At 47.1% G+C, this 17,193-nt stretch overlaps 2 protein-coding genes across 3 annotated transcripts in view; one reads left to right on the top strand and one right to left on the bottom strand.

Moving 5' to 3' along the window:
• HYLS1 (HYLS1 centriolar and ciliogenesis associated) overlaps nucleotides 1–6,675 on the top strand; it is an 8,270-nt gene extending 1,595 nt beyond the window's left edge. The window contains exon 2 of the mRNA XM_068244139.1: nucleotides 5,688–6,675. Coding sequence (XP_068100240.1) covers nucleotides 5,701–6,606 — 906 coding nt within the window. The 5' untranslated portion in view covers nucleotides 5,688–5,700 and the 3' untranslated portion in view covers nucleotides 6,607–6,675. The remainder of the gene's footprint in view (nucleotides 1–5,687) is intronic.
• Nucleotides 6,670–17,193, bottom strand: part of LOC137524366 (phosphatidylserine decarboxylase proenzyme, mitochondrial-like) — a 24,876-nt gene continuing 14,352 nt past the window's right edge. For both annotated transcript variants that reach the window (XM_068244137.1, XM_068244138.1), the window contains exons 6-8: nucleotides 14,894–15,031; nucleotides 13,298–13,458; nucleotides 6,670–6,987 (exon numbers count right to left, since the gene is read on the bottom strand). In XM_068244137.1, the coding sequence (XP_068100238.1) occupies nucleotides 6,763–6,987; nucleotides 13,298–13,458; nucleotides 14,894–15,031 (524 nt within the window). In that variant the 3' untranslated portion in view covers nucleotides 6,670–6,762. The remainder of the gene's footprint in view (nucleotides 6,988–13,297; nucleotides 13,459–14,893; nucleotides 15,032–17,193) is intronic.

The following is a 17,193-nucleotide window of genomic DNA, read 5'->3' as shown; positions in this document are numbered from 1 at the left end:
CACATCAGGTGACACTGTTGTCCAATTGGACTTCAGGTTGTCACCTGGGTATGCTTCACTGTCTGGCCCGCATTTTTATGGATACTCCGGCCCCCCAGCCAGTCTGAAGTATGTTGACCCGGCGCTCGACCCAAAACGTTTAGGGACTCCTGCTCTAACCCAAACTATAGATGGTCAGTGAGATGCACATAATCCCAAATTGAGGCAGGATCCCTCCGATGTGGAATTTTATTGGTTGATTTTAAGATGTATATATTTGCATAATCCAGGATCATTTCTGGATCATTCCTATTGTTTTCGATCAAGAAAAACAATTATCCTGTTTTTCCAATAATAATCTGATCGGACATGTTGGAAAAAATCTTTATAGTTGATCTAATGTGATAATTGAACAAAACCTTATCTAATCGGGAAACAAAATTAAAAAGTTGTACCATGTATGAGCACCATTAGTCTTCCCTGGACCTACCCCTCTCCTCTCTCAATTTACCATAGTACTAACTGTAGCCCCCAACTTCCCTGCACCTCACACTCCTTCCAACCCCACTTCAAGGTACACACGATACGTTTTTATGTTCGATTGAAAATTTCCGTCATGTCCGATATTACTTTTGATCGTTTTCCAGCTCTATTTATCATAGAAGTGAATGGAAATTGATGAGAATAGAGTGGGAAATTGAGCGGAAAAACGAATTGAAAATCAATCGAACGGCAGAATCAAACGTATTGTGTATCTAGCAAATTATACCGTAATCCTAGCTTGTCCATCCCCAACATACCATAATACTAAAGTTTTTCTCTGCCCTTTCCCTGAACTTTACTTTTTACACTTTACATTAAAGAGAATCTGAAGCGAGAATAAATCTCGCTGATTCTCTTATATATAGCAGGGGCATGTCTGCCCCTGCTAAACCGCCGCTGAATGGGGGTCCCTTACCCCCCAAATCCCCTCCGTGCAGCGCGGGGATCACTTCCTGGTGAGGCAGGGCTAACGGCTATAGCCCTGCCTCTCAGCGTGTCTGTCAGCGCTGATCGCTGCCTCTCCCCGCCCCTCTCAGTCTGCCTTCACTGAGAGGGGCGGGGAGAGGCAGAGATCCGCCGCTGATAGACGCGCTGAGAGGCAGGGCTGCGGCCATTAGCCCTGCCTCCAGCAGCAGCAAGATCCACGACCAAGTTGGTCGTGGATTTCGCAGGGGGGTTTTTGGGGGGTAAGGGACCCCCGTTCAGCAGGGGCAAACATGCCCCTGATAGATAGATAGATTATATGAATCAGCGAGATTTATTCTCGCTTCAGATTCTCTTTAACCATACGCTCTAACTGCACTCCAACAGACTTACAATAGCTGCTCTGCTGCTGCGATTCTGGAGCTTACACAGCTGAGAGATCAAATTACACTTGGGATTAGTCACAGATGAGGGGGGATTTAGACAGGCTAAACTCTTTAAATACATACAGGGTGCATTTCTCTGTTTCCTTCTGTTCTGTGCAAGAGTTCAGGTCCACTTTAAAGTGGATCCGAGATAAACTTTTACTCATTGCATAATTGTGTTCTTTTCATATAGTTTATAGGGCATTCCTCAAGCCAAATACTTTTTTTTTGTTTTGTTTTAATACTCTAATTCCGCTATAAACTAAACAAGCCTCACCCACGGCTTTTTTGCCTTGGCACTGTAGCAAGGGCTTATGGGAGCTCAGTCTGGGCAGGAGGAGGTTACTAGCCAGAGATTTCAGAGGCGGAGGAGAGGGGACTGAATTTACACACAGGCAAGCTGATAGCATCTCCAACCCTCAGCCTGTGACAAACAGAACATGGCTGCCCTCATTGTATCACAGGAATAAATAATCATTTTGGCCTAGTGCACACCAGAGCGGTTCTGCTGCGGTTTGCGATCTGCTTGCGGGTGCGGATCCGCTAGGGTAATGTATTTCAATAGGCTGGTGCACACCAGAGCGGGAGGCGTTTTGCAGAAACGCATACTCCCGGGCTGCTGCAGATTTTGGATTGCGGATGCTTGTTTCTGCCTCAATGTTAAGTATAGGAAAAACGCAAACCGCTCTGAAAAACGGCACTTCAGAGCGGTTTGCCAGGAGTTTTTTTGTTACAGTAGCTGTTCAGTAACAGCTTTACTGTAACAATACATGAAATCTACTACACCAAAAACGCTTCCCAAAACCGCAAAATGCTAGCTGAAACGCTACAGAAAAAGAAGAAAAAGCGTTTCAAAATCTGCTAGCATTTTGCGGATCTGCTAGCGGTTTTTGGTGTGCACCAGGCCATACTGTTGAAGCTGTTTGCGGCTATATATGCTGTGTAAGCTTTCTAAGCTTTAGATAAGATATATAGACAAGTTACTTGTTATAGTTAGTCTTTCATCTCTGATCCAATTTAAAGAGAACCCGAGGTGGGAATTACTTTTACTATTGGGGCACAGAGGCTGGTTGTGCGCACTAAGACCAGCCTCTGTTGCCCCATCGTGTGCCTCCATGTCCCCCCTGCTCGCCGCTATACCCCCCGCATTGCTGGCGACACGCAGCGTGTCGCCAGCTCAATGTTTACCTTGCGCTGTCAGTCAGCGCTGCTCCCCTGCCTCCTCCGCATCGGCGCACCCGCCCGTGTCCCTTCCCTCCCGCTGATAGGAGGGAAGTGACGCGGCGGGTGGCGCCGATGCGGAGGAGGCGGGGGAGCGGCGCTGACAGACAGCGCAAGGTAAACCTTGAGCTGGCGACACGCTGCGTGTCGCCAGCAATGCGGGGGGTATAGCGGCGAGCAGGGGGGACATGGAGGCACACGATGGGGCAACAGAGGCTGGTCTTAGTGCGCACAACCAGCCTCTGTGCCCCAATAGTAAAAGTAATTCCCACCTCGGGTTCTCTTTAAAGCTCATAATTACTGTTACCGATAATGGGATTTCTCCATGACAGGTTCATAATTTCCATCCTGAGCTCCTCTTCATCTTGTAAGTTGTTATCAGTATTGCAATGAGGAAATGAGGAGGAGGAGACTTTAAAGAGACTCTGTAACAAAAATTGCATCCTGTTTTTTATCATCCTACAAGTTCCAAAAGCTATTCTAAGGTGTTCTGGCTTACTGCAGCACGTTCTACTATCACCATCTCTGTAATAAATCAACTTATCTCTCTCTTGTCAGACTTGTCAGCCTGTGTCTGGAAGGCTGCCAAGTTCTTCAGTGTTGTGGTTCTGTAATGCATCTCCCCCCTCCAGGCCCCTCTCTGCACACTGCCTGTGTATTATTTAGATTAGAGCAGCTTCTCTCTTATCTTTTACAAGCTGGATAAATCCTCCTCTGAGCTGGCTGGGCTTTCACATACTGAGGAATTACATACAGGCAGAGCTGTCTGCACTCTGCAGGAAGAAACAGCCTGACACTTCAGTGGAAGATAGCTGCAGGGGGAAAGAAACACACAAATGATCTCTTGAGATTCAAAAGGAAGGGTGTATACAGCCTGCTTGTGTATGAATGTATTTTCTATGTGTGGACATACTGTACATCAACCTACTTCCTGTTTTGGTGGCCATTTTGTTTGTTTATAAACAAACTTTTGAAAAATCTTTTTAACCACTTTTAATGCGGCGAGGAGCGGCGAAATTGTGACAGAGGGTAATAGGAGATGTCCCCTAACGCACTGGTATGTTTACTTTTGTGCGATTTTAACAATACAGATTCTCTTTAAAAACATCTGCTACTTCCTATTTGGCAGGCACATACATTTGTCAGTGCCCCTTAGTCATGGAGGACTTTTCAGAATTCTCAGTAACAGTCAGTTTTCACTATGCTACAGACCAGGGCTGTGGAGTCGGTCCAAAAATACACCGACTCCGACTCCTCAGTTTAGGATTCCACCGACTCCTCGACTCCGACTCCTCTAATTTGCATATTACAATTTTGTTGATTAAAAGTATGTAACATGAAATTCGTCTCTTATCTGCCAACGCATAGGAATTTTAGAAGACAACTGAAGTGAGAAGGATATGTAGACTACTATATTTATTCCCTTTAGACTAAAACTAGTCCTTGGTAAGAGTACTTGTAAAAGGTACAAACTGGAACAAAGAACATCAGGCCCTAGGCAATGTAAGTGTGGGTACATGTAAGAATGATGTGCAGGTACTCTGCAGGGGAATGAGGAGATTGTAAACAGACAACACCTGTGTTCAATGTGCACAGCATTCTCAGTGGATTTCGTGCAGCTCTGTGGGGAGTGCATATGTAGAGTATAGTACTACTGTGTAACAAAGTAAACCTGAGACAGATGAAATTAAAGTTTTATACATACCTGGGGCTTCCTCCAGCCGCCTTCAGGATAATCAGTCCCTCGTTGTCCTCCTCCACCACCTGGATCTTCTGCATGCACACACTCTGCCGCCAGGAGCATACTACACCTGTGCAGCACTATTGCGCAGGTGCAGAATGTTCCTGGCTGTGGGAGCGGCATGCGGCCGGACAGCGCTGACTGGCTGAATTACCAGGACTCATAGCAGAAGATCCGGGTGGTGGAGGACAGCAAGGGACTGATTAGCCTGAAGGGGGCTGGAGGAAGCCCCAGGTATGTATAAAACTTTACTTTTCATCCGTCTCAGTTACCCTTTAATTTGTAGTCACCAAACCAAATTTTAACAACATATCAAATTATTTGATTTCATCAGCAAAGAGAGTGCATACATTTGCATAAATCAGCATCAATGCAGAATAATTTCCATCTCGTTGACCATCTCTATTAGTGACACAACTACACATCAGGCTTTATTCTTACAGCATAGATGTTATTTAGTATATATAAGAGATTCCTGTGTACACATCATATATACAGTCACAATCAGATATGTATATCTGACCTTAAAAATACGGGGACTGCTTTATTGAAGCAGCACAAGTAACTTATTTTGATTGGTTTATTTCATTTTTGTGGACTAAGCACAGCTATTACTGTAGATATACATTATTTTTAATGACTATTATCTGAGAAATAGAACATTTTATCATATTTTCTATTTTAATTACAGTTACAAATTCATTAGGAGTCGGAGTCTGTGCATTTTTTCCCGACTCCAGGCATCCAAAATTGCCCGACTCCACGACTCCGACTTCACAGCCCTGCTACAGACTGCACTCAGCGGCCAGCGCACTTTTTCCTGTGTCCTTCTGTCTCCATTCCCGCAGACGCCTGTTCTCCATAACCCGGTGGCATGTAAGTACAGTACTTGCGTAACATGTCGCCAGGTCACAGGAAAAGGTATGTCTTGAGGATGAAGACAAAAGGAAACGGGAAGTAGCGGCTTGGCCAGACAGGTGAGGGCACTCTGCTGCAAGTACTCTGCATTGAAACAAAGCCTCAAGGGTGCACTATTAAAACTTGGGAGGGGGCTCTTGGGATAGGCCTGTCACCCAGCTATTGATTTATGGCCAAGACAGCCACACCCATTTGAGGGAAATCTTCCATCTGGAATAATTGATAATTTCTAACAATTTAACCCCCAAATCAATTGAAATTATGATCCGGTGGCCATGTGGGGGCATAGTTTAGTATGTAGGCACCTTTACCTTGCACTTTTCCCTCATATAATAGTACTGTTTCATAATGTCAAATCTCACCATCATTACACTATATGGTCTGTTGAGCCTTAATTATTCTATTCCTATGAGCGCACCCTTGTGTTTGTTTTGCAGAGTTGGGTTTGACATGACTGGCAGACAGCCTGATCGCTGTATCTCTGGAAACTTCAGGCATGCTGTCGGAACATCCCCTTCTGTCTCAGCATCAGAAAGCTCTCTTTATAGCTTGCCTCTTTCTGTCTCTGAGGAGGAGCTCCGTACTGAGCTGTCTTCACTGGGATTCCAGGCTGTGCCTAGGCAAAGACTCCTACAGTTCAAGAAAGATCTGGAGCATTTGATGAGGAACTGTGTGACCGAATCAGACACAGAACCTTCAAGAAATTCACTTGACCTTGGAAAGGAGAATATTCCAGCCTCAACTATTCCAGAAGACTCCTCAAACTGGGACAAGCTGTCTACTTGGCCCACTAATATCTCCGTCTCTAGCCAGGAGTCTGTTAGTGGGGTAGTTGGGCAGCAGAGTAAGCCCAATTCCTACAGCAAGCACACTGTCCGCACGGGCGGAGCCAGAGCACCAGCATTGACTCGCAAGGTGCTGCGCAGGAAGAGTGATGGACAGCTTCAGGTGTGTGATGAGTCTACATTGTCTAGTGAAGTAGAATCAGGAGAAGAAGAACGCACCACCTTCAGTAGACAATCCCAGACATCATCTGCAACCTGTGTGAAGTCATTCATCCGAGTTCCACCATATTCCCTACTAGATCAGTACAGACAGCACTCCGATCCGGTACACCGCTACCAAGAGTACAAGCAGAGCTGGGACGCTGTGCAGAGGACATTAGAGCGCAGTCAGAAAGATCTCCGCTGGGGTGTCCGGGAGAGGATGATGTCTGCTCCACCTGTTCCTCTTCCTCGTTCTCTCCCCGCTCCCAACTCCTATGTTATCCCCACTGAGAAGAAGAGGTACGGCTTACGCTGGGCCATCCGTCAAGATCTAGTCAATGGCCACCTGCCCCGTGGAAGCTACTCTTAGCCCATGTGTCCTTTGCTCTCAGCTGTGTGCCTTGTGTGTGTGTGTTGAAATAAAATTATGCACTTTTAACATTTTATCACAAAGTCTCTTTATTAAGCATAAAAAAGGCAGTGCTAAAAAAGGACCAAGGCAATACCAGGCCACACAGAGGCCAGTTTACAAGCTTCCAAGTCCCTCTCCCATGAAGATCCGTCCTCCATCCTTCACATGGAACTTGAAATGTCGCGGGGCCTCAAACACCAGCACAATGGTGGAGCCGAAATTGAATTCCCCCAGGGGAGCGCCTTTGGTCAGTACCAGGCCAGAGGGTCCATACTGCTCTGTGTAGCTGCTGTCGTGATACTTCCCCTTCGTGTGACGGGAGTGATTGGTGCGCAGCTCCTGCAAGAGGAACAGTAGAGAAATGGTGTTTATTTTCCATATCACACGTATAGATACAGTAGAATCCCTTTATAGTAAACTCCAAGGTCCCACTGCGCTAAGTAGTTTACTATAGCAGAAGCTTATTATACAGTAGAATCTCGTTATAGTAAACTCAGTCCTCAGGTCCCAGCAAATGGGTCAGTATAAATATACAATGTATGACCCAGTGGTGAAACTACAAATCATAGGGCTCCCCAATGTTTACACCCCTTCCCTTGCCTCCCCCTTGGTTCCCTTCACAGCCTTGGGACCCATCTCACAAGGGTCATAAAACAAGTGTGGCCATCAGGATCTTCACACCCATAACATGTGTAGCTACAAAAATACCTGACCTGAAGTATAGTCCCTTGTGTCAGAGAAAGGGGAGGTTAGTAGATGGGGGGGGGGGGGGGGGGGGGCACAGCTCTGAGCCCATCTGCGATCACAGGGGCCGCTCCCCGCTAGTTATGCCCCTGGTATGACCAATTCTGATACAGTAAACTAATTTATATGGTTCCTTGGATTCTACTGTATCCAGTGTTTCAACATTTTATTGGTATGTACCCCTTTTAAAACCCTGTACTCACCAAGTACCCCCTAGCATAGTAAACATTATCACAAGTACCCCTTGACAAATATATATTTAATCTTAGTACAAGATAATTGGTACTAAACAATTTCCAATCATTTACTATTGTTTTTAATTAGCTAAAATACTAATTTCATGGTGTTTAAATAAGATTTATCATTTTCTAAAACTCTAAATTTGTTATTCTTGGTTAAGTATATCAAGCCCAAGTACCCCCTAGAACCATCAGAAGTACCCCCTGGGGTACGCGTACCACACGTTGAGAACCTAGGTACTAAAGCACTAATTATACTACAATACTGTGACTGGATAGTGTACTGGCTAAGGTCACTGCCTTTGACATGGGAGACCAGGGTTCAAATCCTGGCTAGGAACAGTCCCTATTCAGTAAAGTAGTTCAAGGCTAGACTCTCTAACACTGCAGGGTGGCCTCTCTTGAGTGCGTCCTAGTGGCTGCAGCTTTTGAGCGCTTTGAGTCCGAAAGGAGAACATTTCTATAGAAATGTTCAGATTATTATTATATTACTGTATCTTAATTCAGTCAATAGTTGGGAGTTTTTTGTTTTTTTTTAATTCTTCAGCAAGTGAGCAAAGACAGTGTCTAAGTTGGATCAAAATGCACAGAGCTCAATATGCAGTGATTTGTATGCATTATTCACACAACAGCTTGCACATAAAGCATAGGTCTCACCAGTTAATGCAGATACAGCACTGATAGTCTGCTCCTCTGTCCACATGTCTGTGCAGCCTGGATGATACTGTAGCATTGCAGCCATGCACAAGCAAGTGACATATGACAGGCGATTCCCTCAGTAATCAGGCAGCAGCTTACACAGGAAGCATAGGTCTCACCAGTGGATGCAGCTTGCGGTATGTAACCCATGTATCGGCTGGTGCCTTTGAGGTAATCCATGTTGGCCCACAGTAGCGTGCAGATGGTGAGCAGGTTACAAGTGGCTGCCAGCCCGACCACGGCTCATTGGTCTCCGACTGACGTATGACGCATGCACCCACCCATGTTCCACTATAGCTGAATACAGAGTACTGCAGGAGCCAAAACAGGTTAACTATAACCAAACTTCTATTATATCAGGGTTTACTATACCAGGTGTTACTCCCATATACTTATAAAAGCTAATGGAGAGAGAAGGGGAAATGTATAACCAGGGAGGCAGTAACTGACACATCACAGACATTCTGTCTGCTTGGAACTGTAAGGGCCCTGGCTGCCCTTTTCCACACAGACCTCATAGACTGGCATCGTTACCCATAGTATTTTTTTTGTTTTGTTTTTGTTTGTTAAATGCAACTGTATTATCTGGTTAATTGTGTTATCGTGTATGTCTCCTGTATACTGCACCACTGTCATGTTTGTTGCTGAGCTCTGTATGCGCCAAATCCAATTCCAGGCATGACCCTGTCATGCTTGGCGAAATAAAATGATTCTGAGAGGAGTGGTAAGGGCAGAGAGGGAGCAGTTATCCATGTATGAGGATTGGTGTATGGAGAAAGCAGGGGTACAGGCAGCTGACACATATGGGGTAAAGGTGGCTATACATCTAGCAATTTGGCAGCTGATCGACCTCCCGATTCAATAATTATTTTCAAATCATGAAAATAGGTGCAGCCACAAGCATGCCTGATCGATGATTCAACCAATTTCAGGCCAAAGTTGGTCAAATGTATTGATCGGACTAGCTGGGAAATCTCGAGCCGACATGGTTGATTGGGTGCACAGTGGTAACGACGTGAATATGTTATATGTACCCCCCGCTGCCCATGCATTAAAATACTTGACCTGTCTGCTACTGTCCGCTGCTGTGTCCGCCATACTTCCATGTTTGGGTCCCACGTGGCTACCGGCATACAGCACGTGGGAGTATTCACATCTCACACACGCCCGACCTGCTAGAACGCCACACATGTTATAACGAATGCGGAAGTATGGCGGACAAGTAAAGTATCTTAATGCACAGGCACCAGGGGCACTCAAAACATTTGGTAAGCAGTGGTGTGAGGGAGGCCGATTATTTAAAGTGAATCTGAATAGACCTTGAAGTACTGTCAGCCCGTAAACAAAAAGGGATTACCTTACCTGGGGCTTCTACCGTTCCCCCGCAGACGTCCTGTGCTTGTGCTGGGACAAATCGATCCTCTGGTCCTCCGAATCAGCTCACTTCTGGTTTTTGAGACTTTAATGTAGCAAGCGATTGCACCTGTGCAGCCCTGGCTCATGTCGCCGGGAGCATTCTGCGCAGGACGCTTCAGGCAAAGTGAGCGGGAGAGAGGACATGCAGGGCCACGCAGGCGCAGTGGCTTGCAAAATTAAAGTTGCGAAAACCAGAAGTGAGCCGTGGCGAGGGACTGGAGGATTGTTTTGTCACAGCGCGGGCAGAGGACGTCTGCGGGGGAACTGTAGAAGCGGCAGGTAAGTTGCACTTTTTTTTGCTTGTTTGTTTTTGGGATTACAGTAGTTCTGTAAGAAATAAAAATATACTTGCCAAAGGGAAGGCTGTGGGTCCTAATGAACCTTCCCGGTCCTTTTACGGTCTCCGCATTCCAGTGCTGGCTACCGGTTCAAATCTTCCGCCGAAGGAGGCTTCAGGAGTCTGAGTGCTCCCGAAGATGGGCTGCGCATGCGCGAGCCTGTGTGCACGTTTAGTATGGGGTGGCCCATCCTCAGGAGCACTCGGACTCCCAAAGACTTTTGAAGCCTTGGGCAGCGGTGGAACACTGGGTCCGTAGGAAGAACGGGAAGGCTCATTAGGACCAAGAGCCTTCCCTTTCCGTAGGTGAGTATCTAAGACTCCCTTTAAACATTTCATTCTGAAGTTGATCGGGAATCGGCCTGTGGTGTAAGGGCAGCCAACAGATCTCTCTGTGATCAGAGAGAGATCTGTCTCTTGGTTGATCGGCCGCCAAAATTGCCTGATATATGGCCAACTTAATGCCTGGACACTCCATGCAATTTGCTGTTAGACCAATGGGTCGTATCGATAATTTCCTACAGATACAATCAGGTTTCTAATATTTTTTCCTATCGATTTTCCAATCCCTTCTGTACAAAATCGATCGGAAACCTGATCGTACCTGTTGGAAATCATCGATTCTACCCGTCACTCTGATGGGAATGTACCAGGTATGTACCAAGCATAAAAACGTACAGGGGTGCTAATTTGTTTATTTTTCTCTCTGGGTGGAAATGGTAGAGTTTTCTAACAATCTTGTTTGAGAGGATCTTCCACCCACCAAAAGATAAGAGGCTGATCAGGTGACTGTCAGCTCGTGTATCAGTACAATCTACTATTTGCATTGTGATAATGAGACACTGGGGCTCCATGTACAAGCTGATCTAATATTGTAAAGGTACCCATTCATCAGGAGATGTATGGACAGATTGGCCATGAGTAACATCGCTGTCTGATGGAATCTGATCAGAGCGAGATCTGTTGCTGGCCCATACACCGCAGACAGATTCCTTATAGATTTCAGAAATGCAGACATCAAACGTTGATTCCAGTGATACCTTTAATGACTAACTGTGCATGGTTTCTTGCAAACTTTGCAAACGTTAAGTCTCTTCTTCAGGCATTATACTAGGCTGGGTAAACTACAGCCCGCATGCGCTGTACATCTGACCCGCCGATAGGCGGCTGGATTCCACTCTTTCCCCCCTCCCTCCCTGCAGAGTTGCGAGTGGGCGAGTAGCGGGGGTTAACTCATCTACATAGTGCTTCCTGCATCATGTCTCCAAAGTAACAGGCCATCACATGACACGCCAGCGTGTGGTAGGCTGATGTGTCATGTGACGCATGTCACGTGACGGCCTGTTGCTATGGAGAGGCAATGTAGGAAGCGCTATGTAGGTGAGTTAACCCCCACTAATCGCCCACTTGCAACTGTGCAGGGGGGGGGGGGGAGAGAGAGAGAGAGGAGGAGGCTAGGAATGCAGCCCTTGGTCCGCACAATGCGTCCCGGGCGGTGCAAAGTTTGCCCAGGCCTGCTTATACAGAACTGGGTGATAACGATTGTACGGTTCTGATCCAGTTCTGAATAATGCCTGAAGCAGAAACTTAACGTTTGGAAAGCTTGCAGTAAACCATGTACAGTTAGACATTAAAGGTATTACCAAAATCAAAGTTTGTTGGTTTGATGTCTGCATTTCTGCTCCTTGACTAATGGTGGGAATACACGGGTCGATCCGGCGGCCGATTAGCCGCCAGATCGACTCCCACTGCATCCCTGCGTGTGTGGAAATCGATTACCGCTCGTCCCCGCCGGCGCTCCTTATCAGCTGCTCGATTCCCCGCCATTGTCCGCCGGCGGGGATCAAGCGGGCGGGGGTTGAGCAGCGTGATCGGACCAGCTGAATATTATCAGCTGGCCGGATCAGCTGCTCGGTACAGAAACGTACCGTTAACACCGGACCACACTTCACTTGATAGATTTCAGTGTGAAAGCAAACCGAAATCAGCCTAGCGCTGCCTGTCTGCCCCCCATGTATGAAAATGTCCTCCCAGGTGCCCGTGCTCTGTAAATTCTCACCTGTCTTCTGGGGCGACTCACTGTCTCCTCCGCCATTACTATGTGGACAGGCGTGCTTTATCACACACTTGCCTCATGCCACATGGTTCACACACTCGTGGTGACAGCAGAGGAGGCCAGGAGTCGTGCCAGCAAAAAGGAGAGTTTAAAACTCTGCATACTGGCACGGAGGTCATTTTACACTTGGGAGAATAGTGGCTGGAGGTCCGTCACATGTTAGTCATCACAATATCAAACGTCAAAACCGCCGCACACCCGATCGAGCACTTTCAAGATTTCAAGCATGTCCAGCCCTGAAAAATAAACTGATGGAATCGGATGGTCGATTAGCCCACAAAATGGTTAGATGTACGAACAAGTGTCTGGGCGCACCACCAGAGGAGGCTTAAAAAGCGTCCAACCAGGAATATTTTTGTTCTTAAAAAAAAAATGCTACTGGATCAGGTAGCGTCAATTACCGCCACTCCTATAGCCAGAAATGCCTGTTGTTTTTTGTTTGTTTTTTTAAAATGGCCGTGACGCTAAGATCATGACGTAGCTCTGGCTCTATGTGTCTCCTCAGATGCAGAGCCAATGAGGAGCGACCACAATAAAGAACAAACTTAGTGCAGCAGGATTGTTACTGTTGGCACAGTTGTGGGTGGCAGCTTAGTGCAGGGGTTCAGGGCCAATTTAAGGGGCCCCTGGGGCAAACTGAAGTGTGGGGGGCCCTTTGCCCAAAACGCAATCCCCCCCCCCTCCCTTTGCAGCCATCTGACAACTGCTCCCCAGGTACCTGCGAGTGTAATAGCTGCAACAATTATCTGTCCCTCCTCTATGACCCAGCATGTTATGTGTAAACATGCGCCGGGTCATAGAGAAGGAAGGAGACAGCGTGCCTTAGAGGGCATGGATTGTGCAGCCGCTGCCCGCCCGCCCGCCCGCTGGGACAGATAATTGTTGCAGCTATTACACTCGCAGGGACCCGAGAATGCGCACTGACTGTGACGGGAGCGCAGCATTTGAAAGGGTTGGCGGAGCAGGGCCCCTGCAGAGGCCGGGGCCCTGGGGCAACTGCCCCCTTTGCCTCTGGCAGCGCCGGCCCTGCAGGAGTTGTGGTGTGCATGTGTGATTCTTTTGAGAATCAAGTATCCTGGTAATTAAGAGAATCCTTACCTGGTCCCCATAGATACGGATGGATCCTACATTTGTTGCTCCTACAGCTGTAAGAGAGAAGAAGCCAAACTGCCACTGGCCACTAAGGACAACCCGTTCATTCTGACAGAAGAGCCCAGGCATCCAGCGGGCAACTTGTGGACTCACGGAGAGTAGAGCACCTGCAGAGGAATACAGACCAGTGAGATTATCCTGGTGTATACTGAGACTGGGGTTAGATTTGTCAGGTGAATTGTAAATGGATACACAGCAGCCTCTGAATCACTGCAGTCACCTGTCCATCACCTCATGGAGACAATATAGAGCACAACTATACTAGTCTGGCTACAACTCTGCTAATTACCGTAGTTTAATTACAAGACATCTCAACTAACACACTCTTCTGCTTACCATTTGGTGTCACGTGGCAGACGGAAACATCAGGAAAGTGCAAATAATCGAACCGTCTAATTTGAAGGTCTTGATCATTTACAAGGCTAAATATCTTGTAGGACTGCTGAAGGGAGGTTGGCAGAAACATTGTCCTAAGGTAGCCATACACAGGTCGATAGCCACCAGATCACCCAACAGATAGATCCCTCTCTGATCACAGAGGGAACTATTGGCTGCACACAGATTTGTGGAGATGCCACTGCTGCCGATTACCACGCCGCCCCCAGGCCTCTCCCGGCCATCGGCAATAATCTCACATGTCCGCCAGCGCGAGTCCCTGGGTCCATGCTGTCACTTTTTCTGGCATCCTCTTCACTTCCTGTCCCATCCTGTGGCATGCTGAAGTTCAAACCGTAGTGGGCGCTCTATTGTTCAAACTTCAGCTTGTCACAGAACGAGACAGGAAGTGAGGAGGACATGGACAAGAATGCTAGACGGAAAAAGTGACAGCAAGGACCTTGGGACTCGCGCCAGCTGGACAGGTGAGATTATTACTGCGTCAGTCGTCGCCGAATCAAACACCTCTAACAACATGCTCCCAACCCACCGGTGATCAAGTAAAATTTTCAGTCTGGACCGATCTATTGAATCGACCAATGTCAGATGGAAATTAGTCGATCGGTCAATATTTGCATTAACGATTACACAGCACATTCAATCACAGTGATCAAATCTGCTGTATATTGAGAGGAAATCGACCTAGTGCATGGGTACTTTTAAAGTTAAGCTACTTGCCTTGGAAGGGAGAAGTCTCTGGATCCTGGAGAGACTTCCCCAGTCCTCTGTCCTGTCGATCCTGCGCTGTGGCCTCCCAGCGCATGCTCGCTAGCTCTGTTCCGCTCAGGCTCCAGCAGAAATAGCCAAACCCGATCAGGTCTGTGCTAATGCAGATGGCTCATACCTGCTTAGTGACACAGACCCAACCCAGACCAGATTTTTCCAAAGAAAGCCAAGTGGGATGGAGCTACTGCGCCTGCACAAGGTGCTGACAAGCGGAATTTCAAGGGTCTCGGCGCTGGAATGAAGGACGATGGGAGAAGCCGCTTTAGGATCCAGAGGCTTCCCCCTTCCGAGTAAGTAGCCCATAGGGGCACTTTTTCCCGTTACAGGTACACTTTAAATAAAAAAAAAAGAGACCCTGCAATAGGCCGAAGGTGACCTTACCTGGAAAATGCCTTCTGTGCTGGATGCTCCAGTCTGCTGGTGAATGAAAGCGATGATAGTCCCCGGGAGCTAAATACACCACATGATGGAACAGACGATTTGCAGGACGGATACCTAACTGCTGCAAAAATGGGAGACCTTAAGAAGCAGAGATGCAGTCATTAATAAAGGAAAGGCCCATCAGTGCGGAAAGACAGGGACAACCAGGAAGGACCAAGACAGCTCATTTGGGCGCGCCGCCTGGGATGTGGGCACCGCCGTAGGCTGTAATGGGAATTACAGCTCTTGCTGCACTTTTCTGGCCGGAGCACAAATGATGAATAAAACTGTGTGATTCTGGCCCCAGTAATAGCTGGAGCCTGGATTAGGAATAAAATAGGTTATTCTAATGGGATTAGATTAGAAAATAGGCAGCAGAATAGCCAGATCAGGGTCTGTAGTCTTTTCGGCTTCGCCCTGTGCCCATATTTCCCGATGCCGTTTACATGTATGTGGAAGGACAGGAAGAGGCGCACAACACAGCTGGGAGGATATAGAGATACAGTCAGAACAGGAAGAGTATTAGAGTATGATTGGTGATCGGGCACTGATGGGAATGGCTGATGCTGGATAAGTTTTCTTTCTGGTTACTTCAGACTCAATGTTACAAATAGGCCCAGCTAATACAGTACTACCACATTCTACCTTCATACCATGAAATCTGTATTAAATGTTAATACAGTCCCGGCTGCATTAATTACTATTCCCCCTCTGGGGTAACACGCAATTTGTCTTCCATCTATTGCTGGTGGCCGAACTACACAGTTTTATCTTAATTTGGGCTCTGGCTTTTGACGGCACCCAAATTACTGATTGAGTGCCACTATAGCTGTAATTCCCATTACGTCCTATGGTGGAGCCAGCTGTGCCCAAATTTCCAGTGCCAGGTTTGCCTGATTCGAGTAATAACACAGGTAAAGAGGGCGGATTAAGAGACAGATAGGAAGGGCTGTAATAACACTACTAAGGGTGGATGGGGGACACACATGAAGGTGCACAGAAACATGGATAACAGGGTAGATGGAGGGACAGATGCGAAGGGTAATAGTAAAAATAGCTAAGAGGGTATATAGAGGGACATATAGGAAGAAGTGCACAGTCACAGCTAAGAGGGTATATGGAGGGGCAGATAGGAAGAGGTACAATAACACAACTAAGAGGGTATATGGAGGGGCAGATAGGAAGAGGTACAATAACACAGCTAAGAGGGTATATGGAGGGGCAGATAGGAAGAGGTACAATAACACAGCTAAGAGGGTATATGGAGGGGCAGATAGGAAGAGGTACAATAACACAGCTAAGAGGGTATATGGAGGGGCATATAGGAAGAGGCACAATAACACAGCTAAGAGGGTGTATGGAGGGGCAGATAGGAAGAGGCACAATAACACAGCTAAGAGGGTATATGGAGGGGCAGATAGGAAGAAGCACAATGACACAGCTAAGAGGGTATATGGAGGGGCAGATAGGAAGAGGCACAATGACACAGCTAAAAGGGTATATGGAGGGGCAGATAGGAAGAGGCACAATAACACAGCTAAGAGGGTATATGGAGGGGCAGATAGGAAGAGGCACAATTACACAGCTAAGAGGGTATATGGAGGGGCAGATAGGAAGAGGCACAATAACACAGCTAAGAGGGTATATGGAGGGGCAGATAGGAAGAGGCACAATAACACAGCTAAGAGGGTATATGGAGGGGCAGATAGGAAGAGGCACAATTACACAGCTAAGAGGGTATATGGAGGGGCAGATAGGAAGAGGCACAATAACACAGCTAAGAGGGTATATGGAGGGGCAGATAGGAAGAGGTACAATAACACAGCTAAGAGGGTATAAGGAGGGGCAGATAGGAAGAGGTACAATACCACAGCTAAGAGGGTATATGGAGGGGCAGATAGGAAGAGGTACAATAACACAGCTAAGAGGGTATATGGAGGGGCAGATAGGAAGAGGTACAATAACACAGCTAAGAGGGTATATGGAGGGGCAGATAGGAAGAGGTACAATAACACAGCTAAGAGGGTATATGGAGGGGCAGATAGGAAGAGGCACAATGACACAGCTAAGAGGGTATATGGAGGGACATATAGGAAGAAGTGCACAGTCACAGCTAAGAGGGTATATGGAGGGGCAGATAGGAAGAGGTACAATAACACAGCTAAGAGGGTATATGGAGGGGCAGATAGGAAGAGGTACAATAACACAGCTAAGAGGGTATATGGAGGGGCAGATAGGAAGAGGTACAATAACACAGCTAA

Source organism: Hyperolius riggenbachi, chromosome 7 (genome assembly GCF_040937935.1).
Source record: "Hyperolius riggenbachi isolate aHypRig1 chromosome 7, aHypRig1.pri, whole genome shotgun sequence".
NCBI lineage: Eukaryota > Metazoa > Chordata > Amphibia > Anura > Hyperoliidae > Hyperolius > Hyperolius riggenbachi.
Note: the sequence above shows the minus strand (reverse complement) of the source record. Positions and strands in the feature narration are given on the sequence as shown.